A 19,218-nucleotide genomic window follows, 5' to 3' on the forward strand; every position below is an offset into this window, starting at 1 on the left:
TAACTTTAAATTTAAATAGCCACACGTGGGTAGTGGCTACCATATTGAACAGTACAGCTATAGGCCATTTGTTCTAATTGCTTCAGAATTTTTTGAATTAGTGGTTTTGGGGTTTTTTTGGATATATACCCAGGAGTGGAATTGCTGGGTCATATGGTAGTTCTATTTTTAGCTTTTTGAGAAACCTCCCTGCTGTTTTCCACAGTGACTGCACCAATATACATTCCCACCAACCGTACGAGGGTTCCTTTTTCTCTACATCCTCGCCAACATTTGTTATTTGTTAACCTACCTGCCGCACTTGAGGGATTCAGAGCAATGTCATCTGCACTGTTGGGGTTTGATAGGTTAACTATTCTGCTTCTCCCTCACCGCAACGTCCCCTACATCCTCTCATCTTACCTTAGAAGTGTCTGTTGAACCTCTCTTTTCATGCCAGCTTCCCAAGCACCGGTTCAAGTCGTCATCATGTCTTGGCTAATCTACTGCAGTAGCCTGCTGTCTGGCCGTCCCACTATAGATCACCCTCCTCGTTTATTTCATAGCTATGTAAAAAAAATATTGTTCTGTGCCAGGGGCTGGGGAGGATGGGGAGTCCGTTGTGCAGCCAAGTCCTTACCTTAGGCTCCGCACCCCCGGAGGACCTAAGCTAAGATGCCAAGGGGGTCACTGCTCACCTGTGAGCTGGCAAAGAGTGGCGTGATCTGAGGGAGACTGGAAGAGTTTCTGTACCCTACCCACTGGTGCCCCACCCCCCCACTTCCAGGTGCTTCTGCACTTAAACATCTACCACAGGGAACTCTCACTACCCATAAATGACAGGTGCTTTGGAGTGAAAGAACATGTCAGCTGACTAACAGCAGAATCACCCGAGACACTAGTGGGCATCCGGGAGGAGAGGGGCACCCAGGCAAATGTTGCTTTCCTTAAGCTGGATCTCTTTGGGAGGAAACGGAGATAGCCCTGGAGTGTGCATTCTCTATGGGGGCCACTTCGCCCCCATGGGAATGAAAATTGGTTCTTGGGGGCCAAAAAAATTTATTTGTTTTTTTGGCTGCGTTGGGTCTTCATTGCTGCGTGCAGGCTTTCTCTAGTTGCGGCGAACCGGGGCTACTCTTCGTTGTGGTGCACGAGATTCTCATTGCGGTGGCTTCTCTTGTTGCGTAGCACGGACTCTAGGCGCGTGGGCTTCAGTAGTTGTGGCGCACGGGCTCAGTAGTTGTGGCTTACGGGCTCTAGAGCGCAGGCTCAGTAGTTGTGGTGCATGGGCTTAGTTGCTCCGCGGCATGTGGGATCTTCCCGGACCAGGGCTCAAACCCGTGTCCCCTGCATTGGCAGGTGGATTCTTAACCACTGCATCACCAGGGAAGTCCCAAAATCTTACATATTACACAGGGCTGGGACTTGGATGAGGCAAGTGAGGGGTCTAGGGCACAGAATGTTAGGGGACACCCCCTCTTAGGGCTGTGTGTGTGTGTGTGTGTGTGTGTACACACATACATAAATACACACATACATAAATATATACATACTGTTTGGATGGCAAGGAGTGTTATGGGTAAGGGGATGGAAAGGGTCGGGCAAAGGGGGAAAGTGTTGTGATTTTAAATAGAGTGGTCTGGATCAGTCTCTCAGAGAAGGTGATATTTGAGCAACATTTGAAAGAGGCAGCAGGGCAAACCAAGGGGTTCTCTGTGGGAAAAGTATTTCAGGCAGAGGGAGCAGCAAGTGCAAAGGCCCTGAGGTGGGACTATGCCCAGTGTGTTGGAGGAACAGCAGGGACACCAGAGTGGTTGGGTGAGGGGAGAGGAGGGGGAGATGAGGTCCGGATAGAGGGCCATGTTTCACGGGCATGTGGGGAGATTCCATGAAGAAGCATGGGTATAATGCCACTGTAATAAGTGTTCAATAGAGGCCAGTTTGCCTCTCTCCCTCCCTGCCCCCTGAAACACTAAGCAGTATTTACCTTTCAGACTGAAAAAGCTCCAGAAGCTACCAGCCTTCAGAAGTAGAGTGAACCCAAGTTGTGGCTAGCATTTTATAATGGAAAGCACAACCCAAATACTCCATTATCTGCACCGGCCTTGACGGGCAGCCTAGATTACTGTCTATGTGTCTAACTTCAGGGGGGCTGGGAAGGGGGGATGATGCCCTAAAACCCCCACCTGTCAGAAACAGTTTATTTCAAGGCTCTCCTCCTTCCTAAAGTATACATCCCTCCCAGTGGAATGGGGTGGGTGGCCAGCAGGTCAGTGGCTCTTCACTGTTTTAGACCACAGCCCAAGATGAGAAGCAGCCCAGTATAGTGGGGCTGGAAAGCCTAGGCTCAGATCCTAGCTCTGTCCCTTTACTACACAGGTTATTTGACCTCCCTGTGCCTCGGTTTCCCCATCTGTAAAATGGGGTAACTTGCCTCGTATTGTTGTTATGAGGACTAAATGAGTTAATATTTATGGAGTGCCTGGTCACAGTAATGCTATATACATGCTTGTTAATTTAAAATAGAGTCCCTTTTGGGACTCTACTGTTCCCAGAAAAAAATACATATGAATACACACAAATTTGCATTCTATTCTAGGGCATTTATGGACACTCCAAAATGCATCTCCTAGATCCTCAAGGGAGGGGCTGTCTGTTAACCTCTGAGAGAGGCCAGATCAGTTCTGGAGGGGTTAAGGGGCGAGAGGGCGGGTGAGTGGTACCGTGTGAGGACGGGAGAGGAGCAAGACCCAGGGGCTGGGGAATCAAGGCCACGTTTCACCCACTTCCCATTTTGGCCACGGCCCACCTAGAATTGCCAATCGTTTGCACTTTGGGAAATTCCACCAGCTAGGAGGTGACGTTTTCTTTAGGGATGTCATTATCAATTGTTTAATAAAAACGTTGTGTCAGAGTATTTATTGAGCACTGTGACGTGAGATGGTCACAGCTCAAGTAAACACATTTTGGCTGTGCCGAAGTAGAAATGTTTTCAGTCATTTTGTTGGTTCTGTAGTAAAATCTGAAAAATACAGTTCTTGTAAGAGTGTCTGTTGTCCCAAGCCCTGGAGAGCCACTGTCATAATAATTTTGTTTTGTTTGGGGTTCCTGTATAAGAGTGCCTAGGCGTGGCACCTTGTTTTGAATCATCTCTCTATGGAACAGTAATTCAATCCAGAGAAGGACTGTCACCGGATTACAAATTTTAGTTGGTTCTAAAACATTCATGCAAGGGGGGCTAGTTGTATTCTCTTTAGATCCACTCCTAGAAGATTAAGCCTTTATCTTTCCCATCCAACTTCGGGGAGAATGTGCTGGGTGTAAAGAGAACCAACTGTCTGACGTTTTAAGTCTTACATCTCCCACATATCAAATAGCAGAAGAAAATTGAAAACCTCAGAACCCTCAGACATGACCTTGTATGTCTTGGGTGCAGGTTATTTGGGAGGTGATCCCAGGAATCAGGAGTGAGCGAGCAGGGAGAGGGCATTAGGAAGAGGAAAGGTTGATAAAGGGTACGGTATTGAGATCATTGCTGTAGGCAACGTTTGTGATACGGCAGTTGAATGGCCATTTTAGTATACGTTTAGAAGATCTGTTAAGCAAGCTACCTGCTGTGATTGGCAGTTATAGCTATGATTCCAAAGTACAGATTCTGAACCATAGCCATCTAAGAAGTATTCTCAAGTCTTTCCTTCATGGACTCTGCCTCATTGCTCTCAGATCTTTTGCCCATCTTTCCCCTGCTGTGCTTTGTATCACAGGGACCTGACCCCTTGCAATATTTGCATTAAATTGATGCTCTTGAACTACCTGTCATATATTCATGACTGCTGGAGACTCCTTAATGATGTCATCAGTCAATGCAAAAATGCAAAGCCCTGCACTGGATTCCTGGAGGATAGTAAAGAATCAGGCAGCTTAGCATTTAGTTGGGAAAACAAGACATACAGTGGAAAAAGTTAAATAACAGTGCCTAACAGTATATGTCCAAATGCCAAGTGAATGGTGTAGCCAATGAATAAACTTTAAGATACTAAGAGGAAAGAGCCGTCTCCATCAGTTTCATGCCAGGGCATGCTTTAGGGGGCTGGAGAGCTGACAGAAAGGGGTCATCTAAAACTTCCAATTTTGGAAGGGTAAGAATTTGGAATTTTATTTGAAATCTCCTAATTCTTAAATGTTGGTAAGAAATTCAAACTTTCAAAAACTTCAGTGTGAGTTCCATCGTGTGGGCAAGATAGAACTCGTCGGGGAGCTGAGCTGGGATTGGGAGCCAATGGTGTGCGTGCGGGGGATGGTTTACTGAGTTGGGTGAGAAGTCAGACGCAAAGAACGTTAAGATCCTTGCCAATGAGAAGGTTCTGGGTTCTAATATTTCACTTATATGTGAGGCGATCAAGATCTGGGCTTAGAAGGGGGCAGTGGGCATGGGAAGAAAGGAGAGGTAAGAGAGAGATTAGGGAATATTAATACCCTCCATTTATGTACTAGTTTATGGTCTACACAGTTTGTCATTGGAGGTAGGATAGAATAGAGGCCCAGAGGGCAAGCTTTGAAGTCAGACTGCCTGGGTTCATATCCCAGCTCTACAGTGAATTCCCACGGAGACCTGGAACAATTCACGGAACCTCGCGCAGCCTCAGTTTCTCAAGCGCTAAAAAGGACTGATGCTAAGGAATCCACATATTTCACAGAGTCGTTGGCTGATTTTAAATAATAAAATGTGCAGGAAGCTCTTCGTGCGTTAAGCCTGGCTCACAGGAAGCATCAATCAGTGTTCACTCTTACTGTCATCACACACATCATTTCTCTTTAATCCTTGCAACAGCTCCCTGTTAGGGTGAGAAGAATGCACAGGATGGATGACGGAATCTGGGGGTGGGATGGGAGGTGGGGAACAGGAGGAGTCAGGAGCGATGGCCAGAGCGTTGGCCTTCGGTTTGTAGACTCAGCTGTATTGCTGAAACTGACTCTAGTTTTCTGGGCCCTTCACTTAACCCCTGTGGGATTTTTCTTCCTAAAGTGTGGTTCCTTGCAAGTCATATTCTCCATAATTTAAAAAAACCTGAATTTTTGAGTATGTAGGAAGAATAATGGCTCCCCAAAGATGTCCCCTTCTAATGCCTCAAACCTGTAACTATGTTGCCTTACATGACAAAAGGGATTTTGCAAATGTGATCAAAGCTCAGGACTGGGAGATGGGGAGGTGATCGTGGATTGCCTGGGTGCTCCCGGTCTAATCACTCGAGTTCTTAAAAGTGGAAGAGGAAGGCAGAAGAGTGAGTCAGACGGATGCTGCATGAGAAGGACTCCCCCTACCCCATCCCACTGTTGCTAGCTTTGAAGATGGAGGAATGGGGCCAAGAAATGTGGGTGGCTTCTAGAATCGAGGAATGGCCCTCAATTTATAGCCAGCAAGAAAATGAGGACCTAGGTCCTCCAACTGCAAGGAACTGAATTCTGCCAGTTATCCAAATAAGGAGGACACAGGTTCTCCCCCAGAGCCTCCAGAAAGGTGTGCAGCCTGTTGACACCCTGATTTTAGTCTGGTGAGACCCATGTTGGACTAATGACCTACAGAACTCTAACGTAACAAGTTTGCATTGTCTTAAACCACTAAGTTCATGGTAATTTGTTACAGCAGCAACAGGAAACTAATATACTGAATTTTCCAGTTTCAGTTGTTTGGCTGGTGTTACCAGAGGTCCATCAAATTCAAGAATGATATGGAAATGCTGTGGGGCGATGGGGGACAAGGTCTTGGATATATGGAGTTGGAGAGGCAATGACAGTAAGGCATTCACATGGCAGTGCTCAGACCACACTTGATCATGTGGGATTGGATTTGGGGAGGTGGTAGCAGTAAATTTGAAAGAATGTGCCAGGGAGGCGATGTAGGGAAAGAGACCCCGTCGAGGGGGGCCGCTTTCTTGAGTTGCCAGTTCCTCTGTTTGGCGTCCATTCGAAGCTTAGGCATGCCAAACTCCTGGTCATCATAATTGCAATATACGGACTTTGTTTTAAAAAATCACTAGGGGGTCATATTGAGTAAATTTTATAGACAGCTCACAATTTTATTTATGGATTTATATCGAGACTTCAATAAATGAATAATGCTTTAAATTTTGCTCTTTGTAAGTTTCCAAAGGAAAATCTGAAAAATTTAAATGTTTTTCCTTTCTTTGCTTGCGAATCTTTTTTTTTTTTTTTTTTTTTGCGAATCTTTTTAACAATGGAAATGTTTTGTCTCCTAAGAGTGACATGGAACTCAAATATATGACTCACTGGAAATGCCGACCACCTCCTTGGTTTTAACAAATGAGAAGTGAGTTAGGAGAGAGCCCAAGAAAAACAGAGGCTGATACTCAGGAAAATGTAAGGCCTATGGGACGTCTCTATGTGGCACCAAGAGGAGTGATGTGGAGCGTTATAATGAGAGACAGAAAAAGTGAATAAAATGTTAGTCACTGAGTAATCGGGCCCCTAGAAGAAAAAAAATGCCAAAAGACAAAAAGCGGACAATAACAGTTTAAAAACCTTTAACTTTTATTTACTGGGTTCCCTCCCTTCATCAGTGTACGTCTCTGCTGGGAGCCCTGTAGGCTGGGCTGGGCTGGCCCTTGATCTATGGTTTTTTTTTTTTTTTTTTTTGCTGTACGCGGGCCTCTCACCGTTGGGGCCTCTCCCGTCGCGGAGCACAGGCTCCGGACGCGCAGGCTCCGCGGGCCATGGCTCACGGGCCCAGCCGCTCCGCGGCACGTGGGATCCTCCCGGACCGGGGCACGAACCCACGCCCCCTGCATCTGCAGGCGGACTCTCAACCACTGCGCCACCAGGGGAACCCTGATCTATATTTTGATCAGGTTTTACCTCTTGATTGTGAATCCATGCCTATCAAACCTGTCTACCCAGAGATGGCCAACCAGGAAAGTTCCTTCTCTGCTCTGGCTCTCCTATTACCCTTGAGTTGTCCATTTCCTCTAGCATCTAAGAAAGAGGTGAAACTCAGATGAGCCCCTTTCCCTGTGGGTATACAGCTCTTGTCAAAGGATTTAGCAATGGAGAAGGTTGAACAATTGGTGATTCTGGTCAGCCACTGGGCAAAATTGAAAAGGAAGCAGTATTAGCCCCTGTTGCCCTTCAACATCACTCTCCATCCCTCTTCCCTGGTACTCAACTCTTCCTCAGTGCCTTCATGCTGTTCCCTGCCTGTGCCACGCTCCCACACCACTCTACCTCACCTGCCTAAACTGATGTGTCATTTTCAAGTAGCCCATATTGAATGTTGATTCTTCCCGGAAATTTTCAACATGGCCCAGTATGGTAGGTCTTTGCTACATAATCAAAAGACTTCAGCCAATTGGAATTAATTCATACTAAGCTGTGAATGACTGATTTCCCCTTAATGCTCCCAGGAGCATTCTCAAAATTAAACTCCTGTTAATTCAACAGACTCTTTGATTGGTGGGATATTTAAGGTAGCATGAGGGATATATTGAAGGACAGAGACTAAGAAGAGGCAATGCCAATTAAATTAGGGCATCAAGACACTAACTACTCTGCGCCAACCACTGGAGCACTCATTCAGTCCTGCTTTCAAGAAGAACTGTGTTTTAATTATACCAGAAAATAATCAGTACCCTACCACCATTTAAGGAAAATAGGCTCCTGGAAGCTACCAGGTATGTTTCACTGTGCAATTTTAGTTTCTAAGTATACTTATTCTTTCTTTTTAATTGTATCTCAAGATACCACTATGGAAATAACCATTCCTTTGTAATTAAAAACAGTTTAAGAATTTATAAGGTAATATCCCATTGGGTGAGAGTTTGCGAAAGTAACACTCTGATGTACTGCAAAGAGTGGTATAAATTGGTTTGTTTTCTGTAAGGCATCTTGGCAATCAAAATTCATGGAATTTCTGAAAGAAATAGCAAGTATGTATGCAAAAATTTACCAAGAGGATTTCTTGCAGCGTTGTTTGTAATCATGATAAACTGTGCACAGTAAAATGTCCATCAAAAGGAAATTTGTTATATAAATTAATGGTACATCCAATCAATGAAATGCTATGCAGTCATTACAAAATGGTATTGGGGAAAATTATTTAATGATATAGAACAATGTTCAGGATATAGTGTCATGAGAAAAGCCAGGTTACAAGTAGTTTTAAGTGACATGATCTTTCTTATCGTACGTATAAGTACATATGTATACACATACATTCATACATTTATATTCATATGTAGATATACATTAACACATAGAAAGAGAAAAGAATATATGTCACGATGTTAATGTCATTTATGTCTGGGTGGTGAAATTATAGGTGGTTTTAATTTTCTTCTTTTTGTTTATCTGTAATTTCTGAAGTTTCTCCAATAAGTGTATTATTTTTCATAGAGAAAAAAATAGAATTACTTTTCTTTCAAGGAATCTAGCATCCTCCCAAAATAAATAACACAACAGTTCTTGTAGTTTATATACCCAGAGGTGTCTGATTGGCTTAATTAAAGGTATAAAGTCTGCGCTAATAGGTATAAAAAGAAGTACAGTTACGGGAAGTTTAATTTATGCAGATGTATACATTTACACATTCTAATGAACATTTGCCAACAACCGAAGTTCTTAGTCATCATTTTTATTTTAAAATGTACTAAACCATTATATAACAAAATATATAGAGTACCATCAACAGTTAAATTGGAAGAATTGCTTCACCAGAGATATGTCTTTGTGGAGAATTGAAAGAACTGATTAGGCTGTTGAAAATAATAGTAAATTAACATACTGCCCTCTTTTGGTAGCTATTTGCAACTCATTTTACATTCGCTGCCGTTAAAGATGTTAATCTCCTACAAATTCATGTACAAACTAATTTTATTTACTTTTACATTTTTTAATTGAAGTATAGTTGATTTACAATAATGTCGTGTTAGTTTCAGGTGTACAGCACAGTGATTCAGATATATATATATATATATATATATATATATATATTCTGTTTCAGATTCTTTTCCATTATAGGTTATTACAAGATACTGTAATAATTCCCTGTATTATACAGTAGTTCCCTGTTGTTTAATCTACAAACTAAACTAACTTTAAATCACCTTTTTCGTCAACAGAGCATGCTGATAATTCCAGTTTGTTATCACCTTCTGGTAAGATTGTTATTTCATGACTTTGGGGGCATTTCAGCAAAATATTCTAAAAGTTCTCCATGCAATGTCAGATACAGAAAAATTGTTTTCTTCTATAAAGCTTAATTAAATTCTGTCATTAAACCTACTCCCGAAAAATCAAAGCAGACACAGACAACAGGATAGTCTATCAATCCCCCCCAATTGCTAAAGAAAGCTAGGGACTAAGTTGTGGGTTTTCATCATGGTAACTGCTTCAGTTCTTCAGTGTTATTTTTAGTATTCTAGTTCATGTCTCCTGAAGAGTATCAAGGACATAAACATGCTAAATGTTTCTATATTTGAGGGTTGAGATGTTCTCTTAAATATACTTCCTCAGCACCCCACTGAATTAATATTTTTCAAAAGGCTTCTAAAGGCTTAGCACTCATGAGAATGGGAAGGCAAATCAATAAAGAGAAATTTATAACTAGGACCCGTCTTGGCAGGAACCAGGAGCTGAACCTGCATTCCAGACTGCTGGCTACAACGGGACCTCAGGGATAAAGTGGTCCCACCCCATCCCTTAGTTAATAACACGGTGCAGCCTGGAGAGGCTGAGTAACTTATCTAAGTTCACACGGCTTCTTGCCCTACATCACAGAGGCAGCACATAGCTTCTCTAACTCCTACTTCTGTGTTTCATTCTGTGATATATATACCATATAGTACAGAACAATCTTTTACGGTAAGGAGTGAGTCAACTCACATTGTCCTTAGTTGTGTGAAAATGAGCTTCTACTGTTATTAATTCATTTAACTGAAATTAGTAATGATCGCTATTACTGCTCATGCACATACTAAATGTCTGGGAGTCTTCCGACATCTCTTTTTGCTTCCAGTCTTGCAGTATAGGGATCGTTATATTCATGTTATAGATGAGGAAACCGAGGGTCAGAGAGGATGAAACTTGCTCATGTTCACACATTCTCTGGAGCCGCACTACTTGGGTTTGAATTTGGCCACCCCCCCCGCCCCCCCACCTCCATTGCTATCTGTGTGGCTTTGGACAAGTTCCTTCACCTTTCTGTGCCTCAGTTTTTTCATCTGTAAATTGAAGAGAATAACAGTACTCGCTTCATAGGGAAGTTGTGAAGATGAAATGAGATAACACATGTGCCTAGCACAGAGTAAACCCTCAGTAAGTAATAACGATCATTATTATTATGTTTTACAAATTTACTTATTTAGAATTTTATTTATTTATTTATTTTCGGCTGCGTTGGGTCTTCGTTGCTGCGTGCGTGGACTTTCTCTAGTTGCGGTGAGCAGGGGCTACTCTTCATTGCAATGCACTGGCTTCTCATTGCGGTGGCTTCTCTCGTTGTGGAGCACGGGCTCTAGGTGTGTGGGCTTCAGTAGTTGTGGCGTGCAGGCTCAGTAGTTGTGGCGCACGGGCTTGGTTGCTGCATGGCATGTGGGATCTTCCCAGACCAGGGCTCAAACCCGTGTCCCCTGCATTGGCAGACAGATTCTTAACCACTGTGCCACCAGGGAAGTCTCTGATCATTATTATTAAGTTATTAAGTAACAGGACAGAGATTCAAACCCAGGACTGCAAATCTCCAAAGCCCAAGCTCTTTTAACTAAGCCAGTTTGCCCCCTTGTTATTAAACTTCTAGGATAAAATGAACCACTGTATTTTTCTTCTGCTGCAGTAGCCTTCTCAGACTTAATCATGGTGATATCTTTGCAAAACTCTGTTTGCATGGAATGAGGTCGAGGGTTTGGAGGCACACAATGATGCCAGGCACAGCCCCAGGGCCCCAGGGGAAAGCCAGCACACATCCAGGGATGGACAGGCGGCTGTGCCTGCAGGCCTCTTTGGATGGTGTCACCCATTCCTCTCCAATCAGAAAAATGAATAGCCATTGATTAAAAACCACCTTTGGGCAATTGTATTGTTCTGCCCCAAGAGCAAAGGATTCCATACCCAGGCTTTGAATCTTATTGCTCAGGAACTGTCTTACTTCTCAAGAAATATACTTGGTAATTTAAAAAAATGACAAAATTTGGAAGGAATAATGTAGGACAGACAGGGTGTGTGTGTTTCAGCCAACGCATGATTGGTCTAAAACAGACAGGCCAGCCAAGCGCCTCGACACACCCAAATGTTGTCCTTACCAGCTGAATATCAGGCTCCCTATTGCAAAGCTCAGTTTAGTTGTAAAATGTTTACTTGTCCTGTGTATACGGAGAGGTCAAGCCATTGGATCTTTTTAATATTTAAACATGCAAAGTGTGTGCAGTAGACTGACCTCTTAGCATAAATAGAGTTATTCCACAGGAAATTTACAACCTGATTGTCTTAATAGCAGCCATATTTTATTTTATTATTTTTTTTAATTAAAAAATATTTTAGCTATGTTGGGTCTTCGTTGCTGTGCATGGGCTTTCTCTAGTTGCGGCGAGCGGGGGCTACTCTTCATTGAGATGCGCGGGCTTCTCGTTGCAGTGGCTTCTCTTGTTGCGGAGCGCGGGCTCTACGCATGCGGGCTTTAGTAGTTGTGGCATGCGGGCTCAGTAGTTGTGGCGCACGGGCTTAGTTGCTCCGTAGCATGTGGGATCTTCCTGGACCAGGGCTCGAACCCGTGTCCCCTGCATTGGCAGGCGGATTCTTAACCACTGCACCACCAGGGAAGTCCCAGCAGCCATATTTTAAAATAACTTACCAGGAAGTTGTGTTAGGTAGTACAGTATTGAGTGATAGCAGTGTCATTTTTTTAAATCTTAAATTCATTATGAGAAAAGTTACCAGGTGTCATTATAAACAGAGTAGAACCTATGTGCCAATATGTTTCATAATTGTAGTGTGACAAATTATTAAACTATAAAATGTTTTCTAGGACTCTGTGGCTGAAAAATTTTGAAAGTAGTATGTCTCTATTTTGTTGTGGTTCCTAAAGTTATTTCCATAATATTCCATAGGTCAGAGCAAGCTTCGTGGTCATGAGTCTCATATTCTTTACCTGTAAAATGAAACAGTTGTACTCATTTCATCTCTTGGGTTCTTTCTTTATGATTTTCTGATTAAATGTATACTCACTGAGTGATTATGGGACTTGCAGATTTAACTACATGTTGGTCTGATAGCCTGTTTTCTACTTTTCATAATTATATCTCAAAAGTTTAACTCCTTAAAACTCAATAAATAATTGTTTCAAAGTATTAATTGGAATTTTTTTTTCTCCTGCAGCTGAATCATCTCTTGTTGGTTTTGTCCCCTACTCCAATGGTACTCCAGGCAAGATTTTGAAAAAATTTAAACCTATATTTACCCCAATTTGTTAAGTTTTTGATTTAATCATACCTTTGTCTTGTCATTTTTCCTTGGGTCAAAAGAGGTTGAAACTACAAGCTTAAATGGTAAGAATTTTTCTGTAGCAAGTGAAAATTGATAACCCTTAATATGAATATAAGTATAATGAATGGTGTTGAAGGTTTCCTTATTCAAATAACAAACACAAACAAACACAAAAAATCCCCCAGACCATCGACCCTGGAGAGCAACCTAAACTTTCTGGTTAAATGATAACATTCTTATTGTGGAAGGAGGACAGCCGTACACCATTCTAACTGTGCTGTGAAAGGAAAGAAATATCGATCACATTTTGAGAGCTCTACTTGCTCTCCAACACGATGTGAACACACTTTACAGGACAGATTGTTTAAATGGGAAAAGCACATCCAGTGACTTTAATGTGATTCACCGTAGATTTAGAGGCACAAAGTGTTCAGAGACAGCCTTTTTTTTACAGATGATTTTATCAATTTTTAAATAGTATGAAATGAAAAAAAAATCTGGCTTCATGCTAGGGAAAAGGGCAAAGAATTGGGCTATAATCGAGGGAGGTGGGCAGGGCAGCACATTCTGTTCCCTTTCTCTGTGGGTAGACAGCCTTCCATCTTATTGCAGTCAAAAACCCAACACTTTTCACAATCCCTTAGTTAAGATGAAATCTCACCATGTGGTTGGTGGTTAAGGAGCTAAACAATCATAGATGCAACTCATGCCAATCAAAACTGGTTTAAATTCACATTTGGTCCAGTGGAAAGGAAAGACATTATCTTTTTTTTTTTTTTTTTGCGGTACGCAGGCCTCTCACTGTTGTGACCTGTCCCGTTGGGGAGCACAGGCTCCAGACACACAGGCTCAACGGCCATGGCTCATGGGCCTAGCCGCTCCGCGGCATGTGGGATCTTCCCGGACCGGGGCACGGACCCGTGTCCCCTGCATCGGCAGGTGGACTCTCAACCACTGCACCACCAGGGAAGCCCAAGACATTATCATTTTTATGTGCAATTACTTTTTACAGTGAAAAAACATCTTTAAAATAGCCTTGGCAGTAGTTTTTGGATCCCATTTGTGTGGGGTTTTTTTTTTTTAAGTGCAATAATATATTACAGGCCTTTTTTTCCCCCTTAAAGTTTCATCCAGAATAATAAATTCTAGAAGGATTTTCATTTAAAGAAATACCAATAGGGTAGATTTTAAATTGGATTTTAAGTGAAACGATCAAAATGAGATTTCCTTAAAAGTTCGTTGAATATCATGTTCAAGAACTCCAAATTTAAACTAGAATTTGTTAACGATTGTTTTATAAGAGTATACCTTTAGGTACAAATGCATTAAGCATCTATAGGGCTATGTATAATATTAAAGTTACTACTAACTACGGAAATGTCATATCCCTTAGAGACTTTCATTATAATAGAGAAAAAAAGGGGACAGAATATTAAACAACATAAATAGGTTTATTTAAATCTAATGATTATAGGAGTGCTGCTATGTTTTAGACACGTAAAACGTGTTCAGGAAACACATTTTTAAATGAATGAATACTTGCTGAGGAATGGTCTACGCGGGTTGGGGAATGGCTAGTGTCGTGAGGGGGTGGACCAGTTGGCTTTTGCAAAAGTCTCTAACTTCTCCAGGATTTGGGGAAAAGTGAAATGTTTAAGGAACTTAGGAAGATGCATGTATTTGTTAACCATGTCAATAGCCGTGCTAATTTTTATCATTTTATTTCAGATGCTGCTTCGAGCGTATTATCTACTTTGAACAAAACAGGTAATGTCAAGTTATTTCTAAATATAATAACTTGTCTTCTGTGGCTTCTTGAGTTTCTCACTTGTGTGGTCTTCTGGGTTAGTAAAAGTTATCTCCTTGCCCATTTCCTATGACTCCAACTGTTGATTTATTACTCGTTTTACTTTGACATTGAACTATAATTGGTGTCACCACACTCCTGAACTTCCAAACTCTTATGGCTATAGCACTCCATTTAAAATAACATTTACGATTTTTTTGATTACAGTAGTAATACATCTTAGCTCATAAAAAATGGGGAATATAGAAAAATGCAAAGAAGAAAATAGCAATCATCTTTAATGTTACTTTCCTACGACTATTACTGTTAATAATTTGGTATATTTCCATTCAGTATCATATATATATATACACACTATGTATATATATATAACAAAATAGTCATAGTTTACATACATTTTTGTATCTTACCCTTTTGACTTCATATTAAATTATAAGTATTTTCCAGCATCCCTTACTATTAATGACTTGATAATATTCCGTCGTGTACCATGTGTGAACATTAAATTTGTTTCTACTTGTTTTTTTGTTGTTGTTGTTGCACTGCGCAGCATGCGGGATCTTAGTTCCTCAACCAGGGATGGAACCCGTGCCCCCTGCAGTGGGAGTGCAGAGTCTTAACCACTGGACTGGGAAGTCCCTGTTTCTGCTTTTTAAATACAAATTGCTGCAGTGAACATCCTTGTGCCAACATCTTTGCATTTCTCCCTGATTTTTGTAGAATGCTCTTCAAGGATTGGACTTATTTGGGTCAGCATTATGAATATTTTAAGGCCCTTGATACCAATTGCCCAATTACCTTTTAGAAAAGTTGCACCCAACAACATTCCTGTCTGCAGTGGATGAGAATGTCTTTGTAACCGTACCTTTGCCTAGAGCTGAGACTATGTCATATACTATTAGATTTTCCTCTCAATTCCTTAGGTTCTATTTTGCATGTTTTCATATTTGTGAGGTTGAACACTTTTCCCCCAAAGATTTTTTTACTGGAATCAGAAGTTCATTTCACAGCTGTGTTTTGTTTGCTCTGGAAAGGAAAGTGTCAGGGCAAAACAAAATAATATATTAAAAGGATTCTTAATAGTAATGCAAAATGCTGTCAGCTTTTATAATTACCACCGATCATTGCCCATGGGTCTTTCACACACTGAAACAGAAGCTTGTCAATAACACATACAGACATGAGATTTCTGAAACTGTCAGGACAACGTCATCATTCTTAAGTGTTTCTCCAAGATCTGAGCTTTGTGTTTTCTTCAGAACTTGCTACTCACCCTAGGAGACAGACCTTCTTTGTAAGTCTGTGCCCGGAACACAGTCTCTTCTAACTGGCCATCCTTACAGTAAGGATTTCTGAGCCTGGTTCTCTATTATCTGGGAAATAAGCCATGGGCTCTGTTCCCAAAGCGTGTCGGGAAGATATTTCTAAGGTTCGTTTCTTCAGAGTGTGTTAATATTTGCCTGTGAGTCATGGACTTGGAATAATTCTGTCCTGGTTCTGCTGTGAGCTTGTTGGATGACTGTAGTTGGATAGTCTCAGCCTCTCTGAGAATAATTTTATCTATCAATAATATTATATTATTATTATTAACTCCTAAAGAAGGTAGGAGGACACTGTTGATATTCGGGTATAGTAGCAATATTTTGATAGTAGATCCTGTGTTTACTATTTCCATTCATTTTTATTCTGAATCACCTGCTCCTTACAACCTATCACCCGAAGGTCCTGATAGTGACTTAATTCTGCATATCTGAAGTGTAAGTTCACATTAATTTGTCTAGCAGCAGCGCATGGAAACTGCAGTAGAATTATGCAGGCAGTGGGGTAACAGGAATGATCTAACTGGGTAAATGTAGGAATCTGAATCCAGACCCACCCTCTGCCAATGCTATATGATCTGAGTATGTAATTCTCATTCATTCTGCTGCTGAGATGACCAATAGTGTCTTAAATGTGTCAACGGTTTGATTTTCTTAGCAGTTCACTAAAATGATACTCATGGCAAATTGTTTTTAAAAAATAACAATTCTGCTCTAATATTTAAATTGCTTCTTTGCAGAAAAAACTAAAATCACTATAGTAAAAACCTTCAATGCATCAGGTATGACTTATTATCAATATCAAGACTTTCTTTTTTTGTAACTAAAGTAAAATTAAACAAATGGCTGGTGTTTATGTTTTCTTTCTCTTTTTTCCTGTCTTTTAAAAATCAAATCTGTTCTTCACGTGTAGGTGTTTATGCACTGGGTACCTTAAATTGTACTAAGTGTTTGGGGTTATATAATAATGATCAGACACAATGCCCGCCCTCTAGAATCTTCTAGTCTATGAGGAGAGACAAGGCAAACAGGTAACCAGCATGAACATGTGTGCAGATAAAGGCAATGATTTCACAAGTGATTCTGACATGGATAAGAATCATGAGAGATAGAAGGGCTGGTGCTAATGATTATCAGTGAGATGCAATTTATGAAGGAAAGATTCTTAGAGGAGTGAACCTCAACCTCTTTTTAAATCAAATAAGGGATGTACTATTAAGTGCCTATTATAAGATTAAGGATACATGATTTGCTTAACAAAGGCTTCCAGTTGATTTAAAGCAGGGGTTGGCAAACTATGGCCTGTGGGCCAAATATGGCCCACCACCTGTTCTTGTAAATAAAGTTTTATTGGAACACTGCCATGCCCATTTGTTTACATATTGTCTATGGCTACTTTCCCGCCACGAGGAATAGTAGAGTAGCTGCAACAGAGACTATATGACACACAAAGCCTAAAATATTTACAATAGGGTTGGCCCATTACAGCCAGAGTTTTCTCGCTCATGATTTAAAGGCTGACTTGTGGCCATGTACTTGGAGGGAATTATGGATAACAGCCCTAACAATAGGAAAGAAAATTCTCAGTATGAATGAGTAGCAAAAGATACGCATCACTGGAAACAAAGGTGCTACTAAAATTTCAAGAAAGATGAGAGATGGAGATGAGAGAATGAAAAGCTTAGTAAGCAATAGAACAATGTTTGACCAAGAACATTAAAGCATTACTATCCATAGTAATCTATAGTATTTGCATAGTGTATGTTTCCAGTGAGTTATGTCCATAAGCAAGTATATTTAAAATGAAATCTTTCTCTTTTGGTGTGGGTAACATTGCTGCAGAACAATATAGAAATCTACATGTCAGGTAACTTTTGGCACCTAAATTCAGTTCGCTCACAGAATCAAAACTCTTAGCTGAAACGTGATGCCTACACACCAAATGTCAACTAAATCATTCTGGCAGGAACCACATCGCATGCACTAACTCAAATTATAATTTTAGTTTGTGTCCAAACTAGTTCTCTTAGGGAAGAATTAAGCACTCATAAAGTACTATAGAAATAAAATAGCAATCAGGCATTGCATACGTTAATTCTGACCAAACCAGACCTAACAGGGACATCAAAATATGACAACCTTCTCCCCTTGGCAGTCTGCTAATACATTATCAGCATTTGCCTCTCACACTTATTATAGATTTCTTATACTTTGCCAAAAGGATGAAATTAATGAAGGGAAGATTCTCAGCAGAGTAAATCAAATCAAAGAAGAGATGTACCTCTCCTTTCACCAAAGGAGAAAGTATTTCTCAGGTTAATACGTATGAAGTATTTTTTCTAACATGGCTTATTTCACCTCCCATTCGTCTCTGCCTCCTTTGTATGCCTACGTCATCTGTTGTACTGTCCATCACTCCATTTTGCCCTCACTGTAACTTTTTATTTACTGGCCAGTATCACTCACTAGATTGTAAGCTTGTTGAGGGCAGGGTCTGTATCTGGAACCTCCCAAAGCCTATAGAATAAGGTAGGTGCTCAGCAAACATTTTTTGCATTTTGTAGTTTTTGCCCATGTGAAATGACATCATGACATTGATGTTATTTCATACATACATTTGCATAAGGAGCTAAGACCAGCGTTAGAGTGTTCATGGAATCCCCTGCCTAGGAAAGGAAGGAGGACCTATGAGTAGGGAAGGGCTATTTCATTTAAAGTCTCTATACTCGATTGTATTCATGCTGTTCCTTTTATATTGGACAGAAGAGGGATTAATTGGGAATGGGACAAAGAAATTTTAGGGAGTAGGGGATCAGACACTGACATACTAAAGAATAGTAGAGTCCAGTTCCATAATTGAACTACTAAGAAATGAAAATTCTCATTCCTTTAGTCTTTGTGGAATTCATCCAGCCAATTATATCCAACATGTAATATTTTGGGTACACGCTTAATGCTTGAATTTGTGAATTCTCTTAATGTAGTATGTAAGCGCAGGTGTTTACATGCTTAACCCGCTGTGTTGTGTTTTCTTTGCAGGTGTCAAACCCCAGAGAAATATCTGCAATTTGTCATCTATTTGCAATGACTCAGGTTAGTTCTTGTGTACACTACACATTACCGGGTAAATTAGCTCCACAGAGAAACGGTTTGTTTTCCTGCCGTTGAGTATGTGATGTGTGCCCCTCTGATTTATCTCCTTTCATCACACCTGGCTACTAAGAGTCTCGAATGAAAACAAAAGCAAATTTTAGATCAGGCTGAAAGTGAGATAATGGGTTAACTTCCTTAATATGAGAACGTGAAGCTCTGCACCAGATATTTTTCACCATAGCTTTAAATCCATAGCTAATGCCCTTAGAGTTGATTTATGAACATAATAATGAACTTAATTATTGAAAGCCAGTTCTTATATATAATATCCTCAAGGTTCTCCATAGGACCTTAAGTATTATAACTTAGAAACAGGATGTTGTCTTTTGCTAAAAATAAAACAAGCCACTCTACTAGAATGTTGCAAATCTTACGTACACCTAGTTTAATTGGACGCTAATTGCAGTAGTGCCCATAGTGTATTTTGCCATCTCTAACTAGACTGTCCACTATTTTTAAAAATTAAGATGG

General features: G+C 40.7%; 1 protein-coding gene across 1 annotated transcript in view; it reads left to right on the forward strand.

Annotated features, from left to right (window-relative positions):
• ADGRG2 (adhesion G protein-coupled receptor G2) overlaps positions 1-19,218 on the forward strand; it is a 113,386-nt gene that overhangs the window by 56,777 nt on the left and 37,391 nt on the right. The window contains exons 3-8 of the mRNA XM_060002365.1: positions 9,111-9,146; positions 12,361-12,399; positions 12,507-12,530; positions 14,197-14,235; positions 16,335-16,376; positions 18,634-18,687. Of these exons, the coding sequence (XP_059858348.1) occupies positions 9,111-9,146; positions 12,361-12,399; positions 12,507-12,530; positions 14,197-14,235; positions 16,335-16,376; positions 18,634-18,687 (234 nt within the window). The remainder of the gene's footprint in view (positions 1-9,110; positions 9,147-12,360; positions 12,400-12,506; positions 12,531-14,196; positions 14,236-16,334; positions 16,377-18,633; positions 18,688-19,218) is intronic.

This window comes from Delphinus delphis, chromosome X (genome assembly GCF_949987515.2).
Source record: "Delphinus delphis chromosome X, mDelDel1.2, whole genome shotgun sequence".
In the NCBI taxonomy this organism is placed as follows: domain Eukaryota; kingdom Metazoa; phylum Chordata; class Mammalia; order Artiodactyla; family Delphinidae; genus Delphinus; species Delphinus delphis.